We start from the raw sequence: 14,657 nt of genomic DNA on the forward strand, positions 1-14,657 counted from the left end.
TTGTATTTACTTAGAATTAGATGTGGAAATATATGAAAGCAGTAGTTATAAGTCAACAAAGGAGGTTATGAGGCTCCATATTTAAAACCATATTTTCTCCTGGCTGGTGTAGCTCAGTGGATGGAGTGCGGGCCTGCGAACCAAAGGATCGTGGTTCGATTCCCAGTCAGGGCACATGCCTGGGTTGCAGGCCAGTTCCCAGCAGGGGACACATGAGAGGCAACCATACACTGATATTTCTCTCCCTCTCTCCTTCCCTTCCCCTCTAAAGATAAATAAATAAAATAAAATAAATTTAAAACAGCATTTTTTGGTTACCAGCTAATCACATTATCTTTATTGCTGTGGTAAGGAGATTCAAGGCCCAGACCAACCAGATGACTTGGGATCAGCCTTTAAATCCAACCTGACCGATTCAGGGGTGCCCCCAGTATCCCGTTCCCGTGGGCATGGACTGTCAATGTGAGGCAGTGCCTGTAAAGGAGGTACAGAAACATAATACATTTAAAGGGGAAAAAGGAGCCCTGGCTGGGTTACTTGGCTGGAGTGTCATCCCACACACCAAAAGGTTGTGGGTTTGATCCCCGGTTGGAGCGTGAGAGATGGAAGGCCGCTGGTCAGTGTTGCTCTCTCACGTCGATGTTTTCTCTCTCTCCCTCCCCCGTCCTCACTCTCTCAAAGCGGTAAACATGTTGTCCGGTGAGGATATAAAAAATTTTTAAAAAATTTAAAAATTTCCAGGCCACCCCTAGGTGTGAGATTAGAAACTCAGATGCCTGCACCGGGAACGGGCACATGTTACCACACTTGTTTTCCAAGATAAACTTCGACCGTAAACTTGGATGGGAAGGAACCTGACTTTTTAAATAATGGTAACAGATTCACACTTTAGAAATGAAAATAAAAGCACGTCCCGTGGGCCAAAGAGATCCTGTGGAGGCACTAGCTGGCGTCTGTCCCTAGGGTTGGCGTCCCGGGCCCCTACCCCTGGGCTGACTTTCCCTTCCCCCGCTTCTTCCTGGAAAACCCCAGCCGCTCCCACCACCTGAAGTGCCTTCTCGACACTGAAGCCTCCGACTTCACCGAGAGTCACGGCCTCTCCTCCAAACTCTGACACTGTATCCAGCTGCCCACTCCACATCCACATTGGATGTCCGGGCGCCTCCCACACGTGCAAAACTCTGTTATTGTTTTATTGTATCTTTCCCGTTACCATTTATCCCCCTTACACCCCTTCCCCCACCCTGCAAGCGCCACACTGTTGTCCACGTCCGTGAGTCCCTTTTTCCCTTTTGGCTAACCACTCCACCCACTACGGCTTCGCCACCCCTGCACCCTGAGGCGGTCAGCCTGCCGTCTATGCGTCTGTCTCTGTTTTGCTCGTTAGTTCAGTCTGGTCGTTAGATTCCCCATATGAGTGAAACCGTATGGTATTTGTCTTTCTCTGAGTGGCTTGTTTCACTTAGCATAATGCTCCTCAGGTCCATCCATGCTGTCGCAAAGGGTGAAACTTTCTTCTTTTATGGCCAAATAGTATTTCATTATGTATAGGTACCATGTTTCAAAACTCAACTCTTGACCTATCCCCACCCATCCGGCCTCCAATTCCTCCAGCTCAGTAAGAGGCACCTGTATTGCCCAAGGGATGGGGCAGCTACTCTGCTTTCTCATCTCCGGTCACCTTTGTCCAGCCCGTCACTTTTCTGCATTTCCTTCTTCTAAAATCGTCCTTCCACCTGTCCCCTTAGCTTCATGCTTATTGCCACAGCAGGCCACCTCGTGTTTCATCTGTTTTCCACAACAGCTTCCTGCAGACCACCTCCGCCCTTTGCCGTGCCGGTCCATCCTTCACTTAACAACCAGAGTGATCGCCTCAACTATTAAGTGGATCACATCACTCTCCCTGTTTAAAGTCTCTCAGTGTCCTTCCAAGGCATGAAGCCCAAGAGAAGGAAGGTATTATCCTGCTGTGTCCAATGGACTAGGAGGGCTTTTCTTTCTTTTTATCTTTAAACCCATACAAATAATACCCACATCAAAGGGCTGTTGTGAGAATTCAATTAAGGCCACTGTATTTTTGCGTTTGTTTTATATTAGCCTTTGCAGGGAAGAAGGTGAAATTTATATTAATAGCGACTTTAGAAACTCACCCGCAAAATTCTAAATGTCTTAGTGATAACACTTTTCTTCACAGAAACATCATCTGAAGGTAAAACATCTGCCTTGATTAAAGGATAAAGCCCTACTTTTTAAAATTATGGAACAGTCCAAGTTCAGCGAAAAACATGGGCCCCGTGAGGAACAATTCCAAGTGTCTTCCGATCATATTTTTTAAGTTTTGAAATGGAAAATGATTAGATAATGTGGGTGATGCACAGGTCACATCATAGAAGCCAAACCTTCCCACCCCACCCGCCCCGCAAATCTCTGTTTCTACTGATTCCAGTTCGTCTTCGCCTTGAGCTGCACCGGACAGTCGGTTTCCCAAACAGCATCCTGACGAGCAGCCCGTGTTTAGCAGTCCCCGCGTCCCTTTGTGCCTTTAGTTCGCACATTCCAGTGTAAAAACCACCATGGTGGGAATGCACCCATGAAATCTGCTGCAGCTGGTGGCTGAAGAGCCAGGAGCGAAGGAGACGCTGCCTGCGCAGGGGCGGTGAGCTGCCTCCGCAGAACCCAAAGTCCACGTTTTCTCTGTGCTGCCTGTTCTTAAAGCTAGACCTATGTGAAAGACACAATATTGCTGTGACGAGCTCTTCACGTACCTCACCAGGTATCTGTGATTATCACAGCAACAGTTTTGGAACCATCAGCCTCCTTCAGCACCTAGACATTGTGTTTGGTCCTTTCATTGCGTGTTTCTCTTGCAGGACAGTGGGACATACGAGATCTCTAGGTTTTTATGAGCTGAGCCTCCCCCCGCCCTCCCATTCGTACTCTCTAGCTAGACCATGCATTCCAGCCACAGTTCATTGTGACACGGCGTCCATCCGAGGGCTCCCTGCCACCTCCAGACTTCTCTGTGTGCTACTGATACGCTTTAAAGATTCTTCCTTCTCATTCCTCTGGCTAAAATAAGAGTAATGCTGTAGGAATCCGTTTAGCCGTCTTGCCCTATGGGGGACCTTTGGCTCAGCGAATGGTTACGGAGCCGTCCTACCTGCTCCTAGAGCACGAGGTACCTCTCCCAGCTGAGCTTACCCCGTTGTCTTGTAGTTGTCGGCTGCCTGCTGGACGGGATGCACCCTGCTCTCACCGCACCCCTGCCATCTGGTGCATCCTTAACACAGAGTGGGGACTCCTTGTGCCTGGAGTGAGTGAATGGTGTGTGCGCGTTGCAGAGCACTCAGGAGTACAACTGAAAACAAGTTTTAAAGAAAATGAATAAAAACCATAAAATTTGAGACAACACTTATTAGCCTTTTTTGGTTTCTCTGCTTCCAGTTAACTTTCTTCGTCAACCTCACTGCATAAAAATACTTTGACTACTTCTGTCTTCACGGTAGACTGGGAGCCCTTCCGTATGTAACCACAGATTCTCTGGAAATGTCACTCGAGTGGTTGTAACAAGAAGATATCCTTTAAAAGGAATAACATGGTTTATTCAGATATTCTTTAACGTTGGACTTTGTTACGTGGAATGTTTTGCCACTGTATATAGTGATTAAGTGAATGTTTTTGCAGCTCTGATTATTTCTTTATGATACATTATGGAAGTGAAGTTTCTGGGTGAAGATGTCACAGTGCCACACATACTCTGTGAGAGTACCTACCTCGGTGTACCCTTAACAGTAAGGCTGTCTTTTTTTAAGAGCAAAGATTTTGTGAACAAAAGGAGTAGCTCGTTTTGGCCTTATATTCCTTGGTCATTTTTGCGACACTCCTCTGTTCAGTAGTAATCTGCCCATTTTTCTGTTAGTCTGTGAGTTTTCTTATTGACTTTAAAGCTCTCTATGTGTTAAAAGTACAATGAAGTTTTTATAAATAATCCCAGTGTGATGCAGGTCCTTGATGTTATTTTTTGTGCTTTTAATTTTTTTTTAAATTTTATTCACATGTATCAATCTTCTGTGAATTGCTCAATTGCTTTTCCATGTAGAATTTCTTACCATATATATCCTTAGGTATATTTTCTTTTAGCTTTATTAGTTTATTTTGTTGAACTTTATTTTGTTGAACTTTATATTGAAATTTTGATCCATTTAGAATGTATTATGGGATACAGTGTGAGAAGAGGCTCTATTTTCTTTTACAAAATAGTCATTTTTTCTAATATCTTCTCTTGACCTTCAAAGAAACGCTATTCAAGGCGATCGTATTGCAATAATCAGCACCCGAGGCACGGAGTTCACCAGGAACTCCCTGTCTTCCTTCCTGTGGGCCCACAAATCGCCAGTTCCCAGCTGCACGTGCACCGAAGCCGCACGGCCACGCAGTCCTGGCACAGCAACCGCCGTCCCTGTCGGCGTCACACAGTTAGACGTCATGGCTGGGGGGGGGGACGCCAGCCAAGACTCCCATGACTGCAGTTTTGCCCTTTTCACATATTTATTACAAAACGGGGGGGGGGGGGCAGGGAGGGGGGGGCTGGGGCGGCTCTGGGGCGGAGTGTGTAGAGAAGAGAGGGGCTGGTTCTCAGGACGGTCTGCCTCACCCAGGCCGTCGGGGTGGGAGGGAGAGAGGTGCACCCCAGGCAGGGCACTGCCTTGCGTGGAGCCCCGGCCTCGGCTCCCCACCCCCCCCCCTCACGGGGCAGTCGGAAAAAGTCTCCGCGGACAGGAGGCTGGGCAGTGTCCTTGGGCCCTGATCTCTGCTCTCTCCTCGCAGGCGAACAGGAGCCCACAGTGAGCAGTGACTCTGACATCTCGCTCATCATGGCGATGGAGGTCGGGCTGTCGGACGTGGAACTCTCCACCGACCAAGACTGCGAAGAGGTGAAGTCGTGAAGTGGCGAATATGGGAAAAAGGGATGGTAGGACCTAAGGGGACAGAAAAGAAGGGAGCCCTGCGACTTGGACCGGGCCCACAGGCCTCCAGAACACCTCGGCACCTGCAGGGCGCCCCGCTGAGGAATGGTCTCGAAAAGCAATACCCGCAGTCCGTGGAGGGGCGCAGTCACTCCGCCTCCACCGCATCCAGGGCCTCGGCAGGTTGGAGGCCGAAAGCTGAGTTTCCCTCCCACGTCCTTTGCAGACACGCTCTTCAGAAGCTCCTACCACAGACGGAAAGGACGCGTTTAGGGCTTCTCGGTTTTCATTTCAATTTTTTCCTGGTCTTTTTTTTTTTTTTTCGTTTTGAAAGTGTTGTTTGATTTCTTTGGTGGTTTCTTTTTAAAGACTGTGTGTAGTTTCCTTTAGGCTCACGCCTCTGTGTTTCCTTTGATTCGCTCCAGCGTTTACAGAGGGTAGTGTTTAGAAGTCCCACTGTGACTGGTTTGTGCATTCCGTCTCTGAGATGAAGGACTCAGCCTGAAGCCTGCGTGGCTTGGGGAGGTGCCTCTGCCCGCTGACCCAGTCAAAGGCTGGCTTTCATTAAGAATCTGAATTCTTTCCAGTGGGTCTTGAACTTCCCAGCTGCCAGAGACCCTGACACTAAGCTGTGAATCTGCTGAGGCCACTGCTCACTGGTGTCAGCAGCATCACGCTGGTGGCCTCTTGCCCAGTGCTATGAAGGGCCCATGTGACATGAGAAGGAAGCTCTTGGGAGGCGCTTTCATTTGTCTGGGTCTCATCATCTTTGGCTGAAATTCTGAACTCAGAGGTTCCCTCCAGGGCATTAAGGCCATTCTCCATGGCTATAAGGCTTGTAGCTGGAATTACAAGCTCAGTTTCAAGACCAGACATCACGAATCGTTCCTGAAAGTAAAAAGTCTGTTGTACTGGCTTCCCCAAGGCCGGAGCAGGGTCTGTGACCTCACACAGCTTCTGCAGGAGATGGAGGCCTTAGTCACCTTCAAGCCTGTGTCCCCACAGTGCAGGTTCTACCTTAATTCCAACACACTTCTGTTACCCCCTCCAGACCTGGAGAAAGGGTTTGGACGAATCCTTTGCAGGTTGCTTCCCAGGGCTCCCTGAGCGGGTCCAGATACCAGGTGAGGAGGGAGGTGTGATTTGATAAACACTTGGTCTGAAAGGCACCGCAGGGGAGTTGGCGACATCAGGCTTCTCCTGATAGAGAGGGACAGACGGAGAAAGGAAGAGGTACCCAGAGAATACTACATACCACCGTTTTGAAACTCTTGATGTTTGTGTTCTTTTTCTGTAACTATGACAGAAATGTGCTATTTTTCCAGCAGGTGATTTTGTAGCACGTTCATTTAGACTCCCCGGGGGCAGAGACGAGGAAGGAAGGGAGCAGTTACTCTCCACAGTCAAGGACCGCGGTGGGCTACTGCAGGGTTGACAGGTGCGGGGCGGGGGGGGCTTCCCACCCTGAGCTCTCTGCACATCAGATGAGGCTTCTCCCCGCTCTTCACACTAATAGTGATCCAGAAAATAGAGCCCAGTTCCACCATAAAACCTCACTGCCCCCTGAAGCACAGAGTGCCCAGCTGGGGACGCTGCTGGGGACCTGGGCCTCGTGCTTGCTGGGTCTCTCCTTGTCCACCTGTGAAGTGGACGCTGCCCAAGGCACCTTCTGGCCTAGCACCACCAGTGAGCACTTTGCCAGGGGCATCCATTTGCTGGATGGCAGGTAGCCACCTTTCTGCCTTGGGGAAGCAGAGTTGCTGGACGTGTGACATACAGTAACATCGTTTGAGATTTTGCGCTCCTGTGTTGCTGAGTGTGAGTATCTCAGGGATTGAAGTTTGAAGCCCAAGTAGGAGTTGCTTGGTTTCCCCTCATTTTCGATCCTCTGTCAGTCACTACATTTGCCACCTCTGGACACTCTCCAAGCCTGGTGTTTTTGTGGGCAGTCGTTCATGTCAAAGTGTTTCTTTTCTCGGTCAGCCTGGGCCTGCAATACTTACCCCTCCTTCATCAGTTTGGCCCCAAACAAATTTTGGTCTTAAGTCAAGTGGAATTAGAAGGGTAATTCAACAGCAAAAGAAACAGGCTTTGCATTCCATTTGCAGAGAGAGCATGCCTGCAGAGCTCTCTGCTTGATGAGGGTTCCCTCTCCCTGCAGGTTCCCTAGGGCCGCAGGGATGGACTGCGTGCAGCCGCTGCAGCCGCTAGAGGGCGCTGCAGAAATGCGGAGAGGCCCAGGAGGCTCAGCAGAGGCCTGTGGACCTGACCCCCTGAGTCTGAGGTTCGCCAGTTACCAAAGATCTGTTTCTGCAGGATTCTCCTGTGACTTTGGTAGCTTAAATAAATAAATAACCAGCATGGAAGGGTGCAAAAGAAATAGAAACAGCACTTCTTTCCCCACAGCATTCCTTACCATCTCCCACCAAAGACCTGGGGACCCCGTGATTCACAGAGGGCGTCAAAAGGTTGGGGAACTTTCTAGAAGTGAAGGCAAACTTTAATGTATTGGCTGATGTGCATTTTTCCATCCTGAGTGTCTAGACCAGCACTGTCTAATAGAAATGTAATGCAAGTAAAAAAAAAAAGTCAACACGTAAAAATAATTCAATTACCTCTTTCTTTAGTCCAATATTATTGTTTCAACACATAATTCGTGCTCTATGAAAAGTGTGAGTGACGTGCTTTGCATTCTTGTTTGTTCTTAGCCCTCTGAAGCCATTGCGTGTGTTCTGGGAGTGAAGCCATTACACTCCCAGGTCCTCTCCACCGGGGCGAGCTCCCGATTGCAGGTCTCCAGCTTCCCCAGTTTTCTCACAAGGTTCCCTGAACCTTAGAAAGAAAACAGGTTAAAAACCTAATTACCTGCCCAGACGACTAGACCCCACCCAAGCAGCCTAACTAGAGGCCACGCCCTCTGCTCACAGGTGCATTTGTTTTGTAACAGATAAATGTTCAGACTGCCCTTGCTGGGATTTCTGCTTAAACTCCCCAACCACACCCTGAGCCCCATGAGCATTTACTGCTATTTCTCTGGCCAGTGGGTTTTCAGAAAGTCACACACACCACGTCGATGTGGCGCTCAAACAAGAGTCTGTTTCTCCCTCCTCCGGCACATCCTTGGCTGTTCCACGGCACTCCACAGCCAAAAAGAATTCCAGACTGTAGTTACAACGTGACCTCAACCGCTAGCAGTCCTCCTTCCTGCTTGGTGGGAGGTCTTTTCCCAGGCCTGGCGCCCCCTGGGGCCTTAGAAGGGAAAAGTAGGAAGTTCCTGTTGAGTCCAAATACCAGACTTTGTGTGGGTGCACTGAGAAGTGGTCTTTGGGGCTGGAGACTGTCCAGACACCCCTTGGTGAATTCTAACTGCCTGGCAACAGCCCAATTCCCCGCTTGAAATCAGCATCCCGGCCCCCCAACCCTGGAGGCCGTGGACTAGAACCAGAGCATTTTCAGTCCCTCAGGATAATGTAGAGTCACCTCTAGGAACTGCTACCTCCTGTGTGGCTGGTCCCTTTGGGAGGCGCTGAGCCCTCCCTGATCGGGAAGACAGCACCTGAACCTTGAGGGCATCTCCAGGGTTTGTCACCCCAGCAATGTCAACTGTGTCATCCAGGCAGGAAGAGCGGAGAGTTTGAGAAGGTAGGAGGTGAGTAGCGGCAACGGCGCCCACCTGTTCTGACATCACCTAGTCGGCCTGCTAACCTTGGAGGCAAGTCTCTGCCCTAAGACGTTTGTTTCGTCTTGTTGCCAGCATTTCCCTCATTCTGGTGGAAATGTCTGGGCTCCGGGTTTGGTCCCGTGAAAAACCGGGGTGCCTGGCGGCTGTTTCGGTTAGTGACCTGTCCTCCCCATGGCTTGCCATGCTTTTAGAATCAAAAATGCCGACAGATGAACTAACATAGGATTCTTTCTTATATTTATGAGTTTTGATGAGATGACAATTCTTGTCGAGCGTACAAAATAAACAAACGGCCTCACCCTGACTAAACACGAAGAAATCCCATTAAATCAAAACCCTTTCATCCAAAGGGTGGGCTGCAGAGTCACACCCGCCGGGGAGCCAGGACCCAGGGCAATTTCCAGCAGCCTTTTCACACGCTCTCACCCAGATTCCCACCCTTTTCGTCTCCAGGCCCGGCCTTCTCTGACCGCCTGTCTCCCCCTCTGGGTGTGCGCCCACACGCATTCTTCTCCCATCTTTCAGGACAGAGGGCCTCGGTTCTGTAGATCTGCGGAGTTCCCAGGGGGGGGCACCGCCGTTAGTGGTGTTGGTGTTTTCCTCTCACGTCAGGGCAACACCTGTACCCGTGCTTCAGATGGTCACACCCAGGGTACACTCACGGCAGAGTCCTCTGTGAAGGGACCAGGCCCGTGTTCGCGTCTCAGGTCTAATTGTATCGCAGACCGTCTACGGCTCCTTCCCTTTTTCCCCCCCGCAAGGCGTCCTTGCCAGAAAAGGCTCATAGGGAAAGCATGGCCAGGAAATCACTCCAGGAGACTGTGCAGGTTTATGATCTTCCGCTCCCAGCACGTGCGACCTTCCTAGCTCCCGACAGGCCCCAGGGGTAGGATTCCTTAGAAAAACGTGTGGGCTGTACTGTATGCGACGGCCACTCATGCTGCCTAACGCTGTGGCGTGAGAGCTTGTCTCTCTAAGCGATCTGAGAAGCCACTTCTTCCTTAAGACTGAGAAAGACACAGAGGAACCACCCTCCTAAGGGGAGGGACACGTGGTGCCTCGGGCACGGCTCTGAGCCCCAGAGGTCCCTCGTCCAGCTACTGCAGGGCCAGGACTGAGGAGTGCCTCTGGTGGCAGTTGTTAAAGGGCAGTGTGAGGGCTTCCCTGTGAGGAGTCGGGACAGAGGATGGCGGGATGGGAGTGTGGATGTTCTGCCCAAGTAAGTGCCACGCCCCAGGTGTAGAGCTGACCTGGTTGTGTGTGTGTGTGCGCGCACGTCTGTGTTCAGGGGTTAAACACTCCTGATTACAGAGAAGGTCTGGATTGCCTAAAAAACCTAAATTCACTCTGAGCCGCAGGACTGAGTTTCTCACCACTTACCTCTCCCTTTGTCCTGCTTCTCTCCCCCCATTGCACAAGGCCAGGCCTGTGGTCATGGGGACGGTTGTTTTTAAAGAGCCTTGGGTTTTTTACACCCAACTCAGCCCAGGAGCGCCTAGCCGCACTCCTCCATGCCGAGGCTTGGACGGCACTGAATTGTCATCCCAAAACTAGAGAAGAGAGTCCAGATCCCAGAGGGGTGCCCTTCATTACCGAGCCCTGTAATTGCAAAGCCTGCCTGTTTTGCCACCTGCCAAGGTCATTCACGTCTCTCTGAATCATGCCTCCCTCAAGGGCTTCATCAAGTGGCTTTTGTCAGGAATCTCAGTGACCCAAGACCTTCTCATCTTCGTTACTATGGACGTTGCACTCAACTGTGGAGCCATCTGCTCTGTGGCCACCAGTCAATAATTGTTGATATGATAAAGCCAGAATATATAGATCATCTTAAGAGGTCTGCAGGTCTGAACAGAGCACGAGAGAAAAATCTGTGGAGAAACTGGCTCAACCTGAGTTACCCATAGTCACTCCCGGGCAGAAAGCCTGTGGTCTTGGCATCCCGACTGAAGCAGAGGGCTTGGAGAAGCAAGGAAATGTGGGGGCCCTGTGTGCTCTGGAAACCAAAGATGGATCCCCATCCAATGGACACGTTTCTTCCACGGACTAGCTGAATTTTCTCCTCATGTCCTCAGCAATGAAAGTGAAGGCGGGTTGCCTGGTTGAAGGGAACTGTGACATTTCAAGAGGGTTTCTCTTTGCAGGCTGGTGATTGACCTTACTAAACCCAGAAATCTGAAAAAAAAAAAAAAAAAGAAAAACATGTCTTGTGGCCTTAGTACCTCAGCATCTTTAAAGTCTAGTGGTTACTCCCCTTCTCCCCCAAAAGGTTTAAACACATCTATCTCTTTATTCAACTCAGAATATTAGTCTCTTGGAGAATGTGATGACTTTCAATAGCCAAAGAATTTTCATGTATGAGAGCTAGTTCATTAATACCCCACTCTTCCGGAGGGAACACCAAGCCTTTGCCTGTGCCGACAGGCACAGCGAGCGGCCCGAGGACCCACTTGCCGGCCCGCAGGGCGTTGTTGCGAGGGGCAGGGCGCCCTCTGCTGCTCAGTCATTCTTCTTTCAGCTGGTTAATTTGACTACAGCATCACCATTTCATCAGCTAGTTGTTTGCCTGTCACTACCCAGTTCCCTCGGTAGCTGAGAATCTGGTTTATCAGAAGAGGAAGGAATGTCACAAACCCTGAGAAGTCGAAAGAGAGACCCCCACCCCCCGCCGGAGACCTCACTGCCCGCAGCCTTTTCTTCTGCACGGAGTTGCCACGCATCGTGGAAAGACGCCTCTGGCCAGAATGTTTGTGCAGAGTCGTAATAAGGCACAGACCTGACCGCTTTGTAACCTGTCTCAACTCGATCCTGGCAAACGAAGGAAGATCGGGGGACAGACTTCTCGCCTACGGATGTAGATGGTGTGAAATACTGACGTGTCTTCTACATGTCCATAGCAGTGTATTTACTCCCTGCTTTCACATTAGTGAGCCGGAACTGTGGCACCATTTTTTAATTAGGAAGAGCTGGGTGGGGTCGGGGAGGGGCGGGCAGGCTGTTATTTTTGTAGTGGGATGGTCCTCATATCTAGAAAACTTGAAGTAACTTTGTATTTGTGAAAAGTTACATTCCATTCATTTCCTGGAAAAAAATGGGTCTTGTTCTTTTAAGTTGTCATGAGCTGGGAGAATGATCGTCTCGTTCTAGGGAGCCTTCCAAGAGAAACACAGGGCCCGGCAGACGGGCCGCCTGCTTGAGTGTGGTAGGGTGATCGTCTGGGTGAAATAACTTAGAGTTCTAGTTTGACCGTTTCACCTAAAATGCCCTACAGTGCGCTGGAGTGTGGTAGCGTTACGTTGCGGAAGTCCATGCTTATGACTTTGTAGTAAAAGGGTTTGTAATAAAAAGGGGGCGCGATGTGTGTGGCATCCTGTGCGTGTGACTGCCCGTTCTGTGGGCTACAGACCGTGACCAGCAATTGCCAGCTCAATAACGTGAAACGGGAACACCCGACATAGTTTAACCCCTCTGTATGTGACGTGTGACTTCCACTGAAAAAGACACCCGCTCCAAAGAATGGATTTACCGTTATGACATTGTCAGAGGTGGCATTAGTCTCTAGGAACTCCTTACTATCGAGAAAAAAAAAACCCAGCGGGTTTATTTTCCCTTTCTATCCACGAATTGTGTGATTTTACTGTAAACACACGATGCCTCCGGTAGAACTGGACACAGCTTCCCCGTGAGGCCCTCTGGCCCGTCCCCAGCCCGTGCCCTCGGTGCTCCGCCACGGTGGTCGTCCCCACCCTCTCCACATTCCGACCGTGGGACTGCGCCTGCCTGATGTGTTTGCCACGAGACTCAAAACCCACAGAGTTGTTCCTGATAGCATTTGCCCAGGTAACTTTCAACTTGGACTTTGGTGAGCTCTTCATTGCCGAGAAATTTAGCAATGGATTAAGTAGCTGTTCTGCCCAACCGTCATTTTCTATACAAAGTCACAGGCCTATGTAAATGATTAGTGAAGGCAGGGTTGGCATTTTTTTTTCTGTGTTACCCTCTCTTCTTCTTCCCCACCTCAAGTACCTACCTTATTCCTTCCAAAGCACTTTATATCTCGAAATACAAAGACGTTTTTACGAAGCAGTTTTTAAAGGGATGTGTCTTCTGTGAAGAGACAGGGGTGTTTCTTCTGCTCAATTCTATTTTCTGTGTGCTTGGGGAGTCTAACAGTTTGTCTCGTACTGGGAATGACGAAGTGTCATGGATGCGAGTGGACAACATTCAAACATACACGACGTGGCTATTTTTGTTACGTAGAACACTGTCATGTAAATAAGTGCCATCGTGTTCTTATGTCTTGGTTTAAAAAAAAAATGCAACTCTAATGATTTGAAAAAGATTGTGAATTCCAGGATATTTCACTGCAAAATTTTGTTGGCTTTTGTTTTTTTAATAAAACGGAATCAGACGCTCGTGTTTGAGTCGTCCGTATTTCCTCACTGTGCGACCGCACCTTGACTCCCAGAGGGGACCCTAAGGATTTTAAAACCTTGATATTTAACCTGAAATCCTGATTATGGGGGGGGGAAATGGCAGAGTTGAACAACTTCATTATTTCTCTCAGGCGAGTCAAGTGCTAGGCACCTGATCTCCTTGTAGCTGCTGTTCTCAGTAGTGATTAAAAGCTTTTGAACAATTCAGAAGCATGGGTGCTAAGTTAGCTTGAGGTACTGACAAAGGGGACCGGGCTCTGTCGTCCAAGCCATCTGGGGCAGGTCTAGGCAGGGGTCCACCGCAGACCCCACCAGAAAGGCTGGGGTGGCCAGGTCCCTTTCAATATTTATGTGTGTGTCTCTAAGGACTTTAAACAGCAGTTCTTTCGAATTAACAAGGGAAGGAACTAAGGACCATGGGAGCTGCCAGTGTGGGAAGGAAGGGAAGGACGGGCCCTTCAGTGTGTGACTTATTGTCACGCACTGGGGACTGCCAGGCCCTGCTGTGCCGCCCCTCGGAGGTTGCCACGCAGCCCCCTGAGGACAGGGGTTGGGTACTCTTAGTGCAGTTAGGCCCTGCCAAAGCCCGAGGCCTGCCTTCCACCTGGCCAGGCGCCCCTGCAGGGGGGTGGACACCACAGCCTGCTGGCAGAAACTCACACTGTACGGAGTGCAGCGGCCTCCGGAGCCCTTTGCTACCCAAACAGGGAACTGCTGGGACGACGGGAAGGAAACGTGTGTGCCTGGAGGCTTTGCCCTTGGTGCTGGTCCGGGCTCTGTGCGCAGGTCGGAAGGTGTCCTAAAGGGACCGTTAGTAACGGAATGGTTGTGCCACACACAGAGGCACTTTAAAGTGGTCCGTGTTTCCAACATCTTGCTTTTCCTCCGCCCAGACACCCATTGTCTGTGATGAAGCTCATGCCTCGGGCGGGGACACTAGACATTGCAGAGAATCCCAAGGTCAACTCAGCTGGAAGAAGGCTCCGGACAATACACAGTAGCTATTAAAAACTTTTGAAAAGGCATTTATTCAGTCACCAATGTACCTCTGCATTCCGGGGCTTTCCTAAAGCTGGTTGATAATGGAACCCTATTTTTTAAGGGTCGTCTTTTTCAACACTGCATTGGACGGGACCACTTCTATGGAGCATGTTCATCTTCCAACCACAACGGAGCTGCTACACCTGGTGACACTGTCCCCATCTCACATACCCCACAGGCCAGCTTATTCCTCTCTGGCTCCTGCGCCACCTCCGTCGGGGAGCCCAGTACCCACTGTCCCCAGCATGGAGATGCCCTGCTCAGACGCACGCCCCAGGCGCTGCTCTGACACAAGTCAGGGGCATGTGTGTGTCAGAGAGCTGGGTGGCCACATGGCTTACTGCCATGCTTTCTCCTGGAAGGAGAGGCCCTGCGCTCCCGGGCACTCCACTCTGGGCTTTTGTGTGGAGTCATTTACCGTTTTGTTTTGTTTTTTAGTTTTTTTAAAAGGTTTTATTCATTTATCTTTAGAGGGGAAGGGAAAGAGAGAGGGAGATAAATATCAATGTATGGTTGCCTCTCATGTATCCCCTG

The 14,657-nt window shown here is 50.0% G+C and overlaps 1 protein-coding gene across 1 annotated transcript in view; it reads left to right on the top strand.

Moving 5' to 3' along the window:
- RNF150 (ring finger protein 150) overlaps positions 1 to 13,060 on the top strand; it is a 170,833-nt gene extending 157,773 nt beyond the window's left edge. The window contains exon 7 of the mRNA XM_037058480.1: positions 4,828 to 13,060. Within this exon, the coding sequence (XP_036914375.1) occupies positions 4,828 to 4,946 (119 nt within the window). The 3' untranslated portion in view covers positions 4,947 to 13,060. The remainder of the gene's footprint in view (positions 1 to 4,827) is intronic.
- The last annotated feature ends 1,597 nt before the right edge of the window (positions 13,061 to 14,657 follow it).

This window comes from Sturnira hondurensis, unplaced genomic scaffold (assembly GCF_014824575.4).
Source record: "Sturnira hondurensis isolate 20B ecotype Veracruz unplaced genomic scaffold, ASM1482457v3 Scaffold0010128, whole genome shotgun sequence".
NCBI lineage: Eukaryota > Metazoa > Chordata > Mammalia > Chiroptera > Phyllostomidae > Sturnira > Sturnira hondurensis.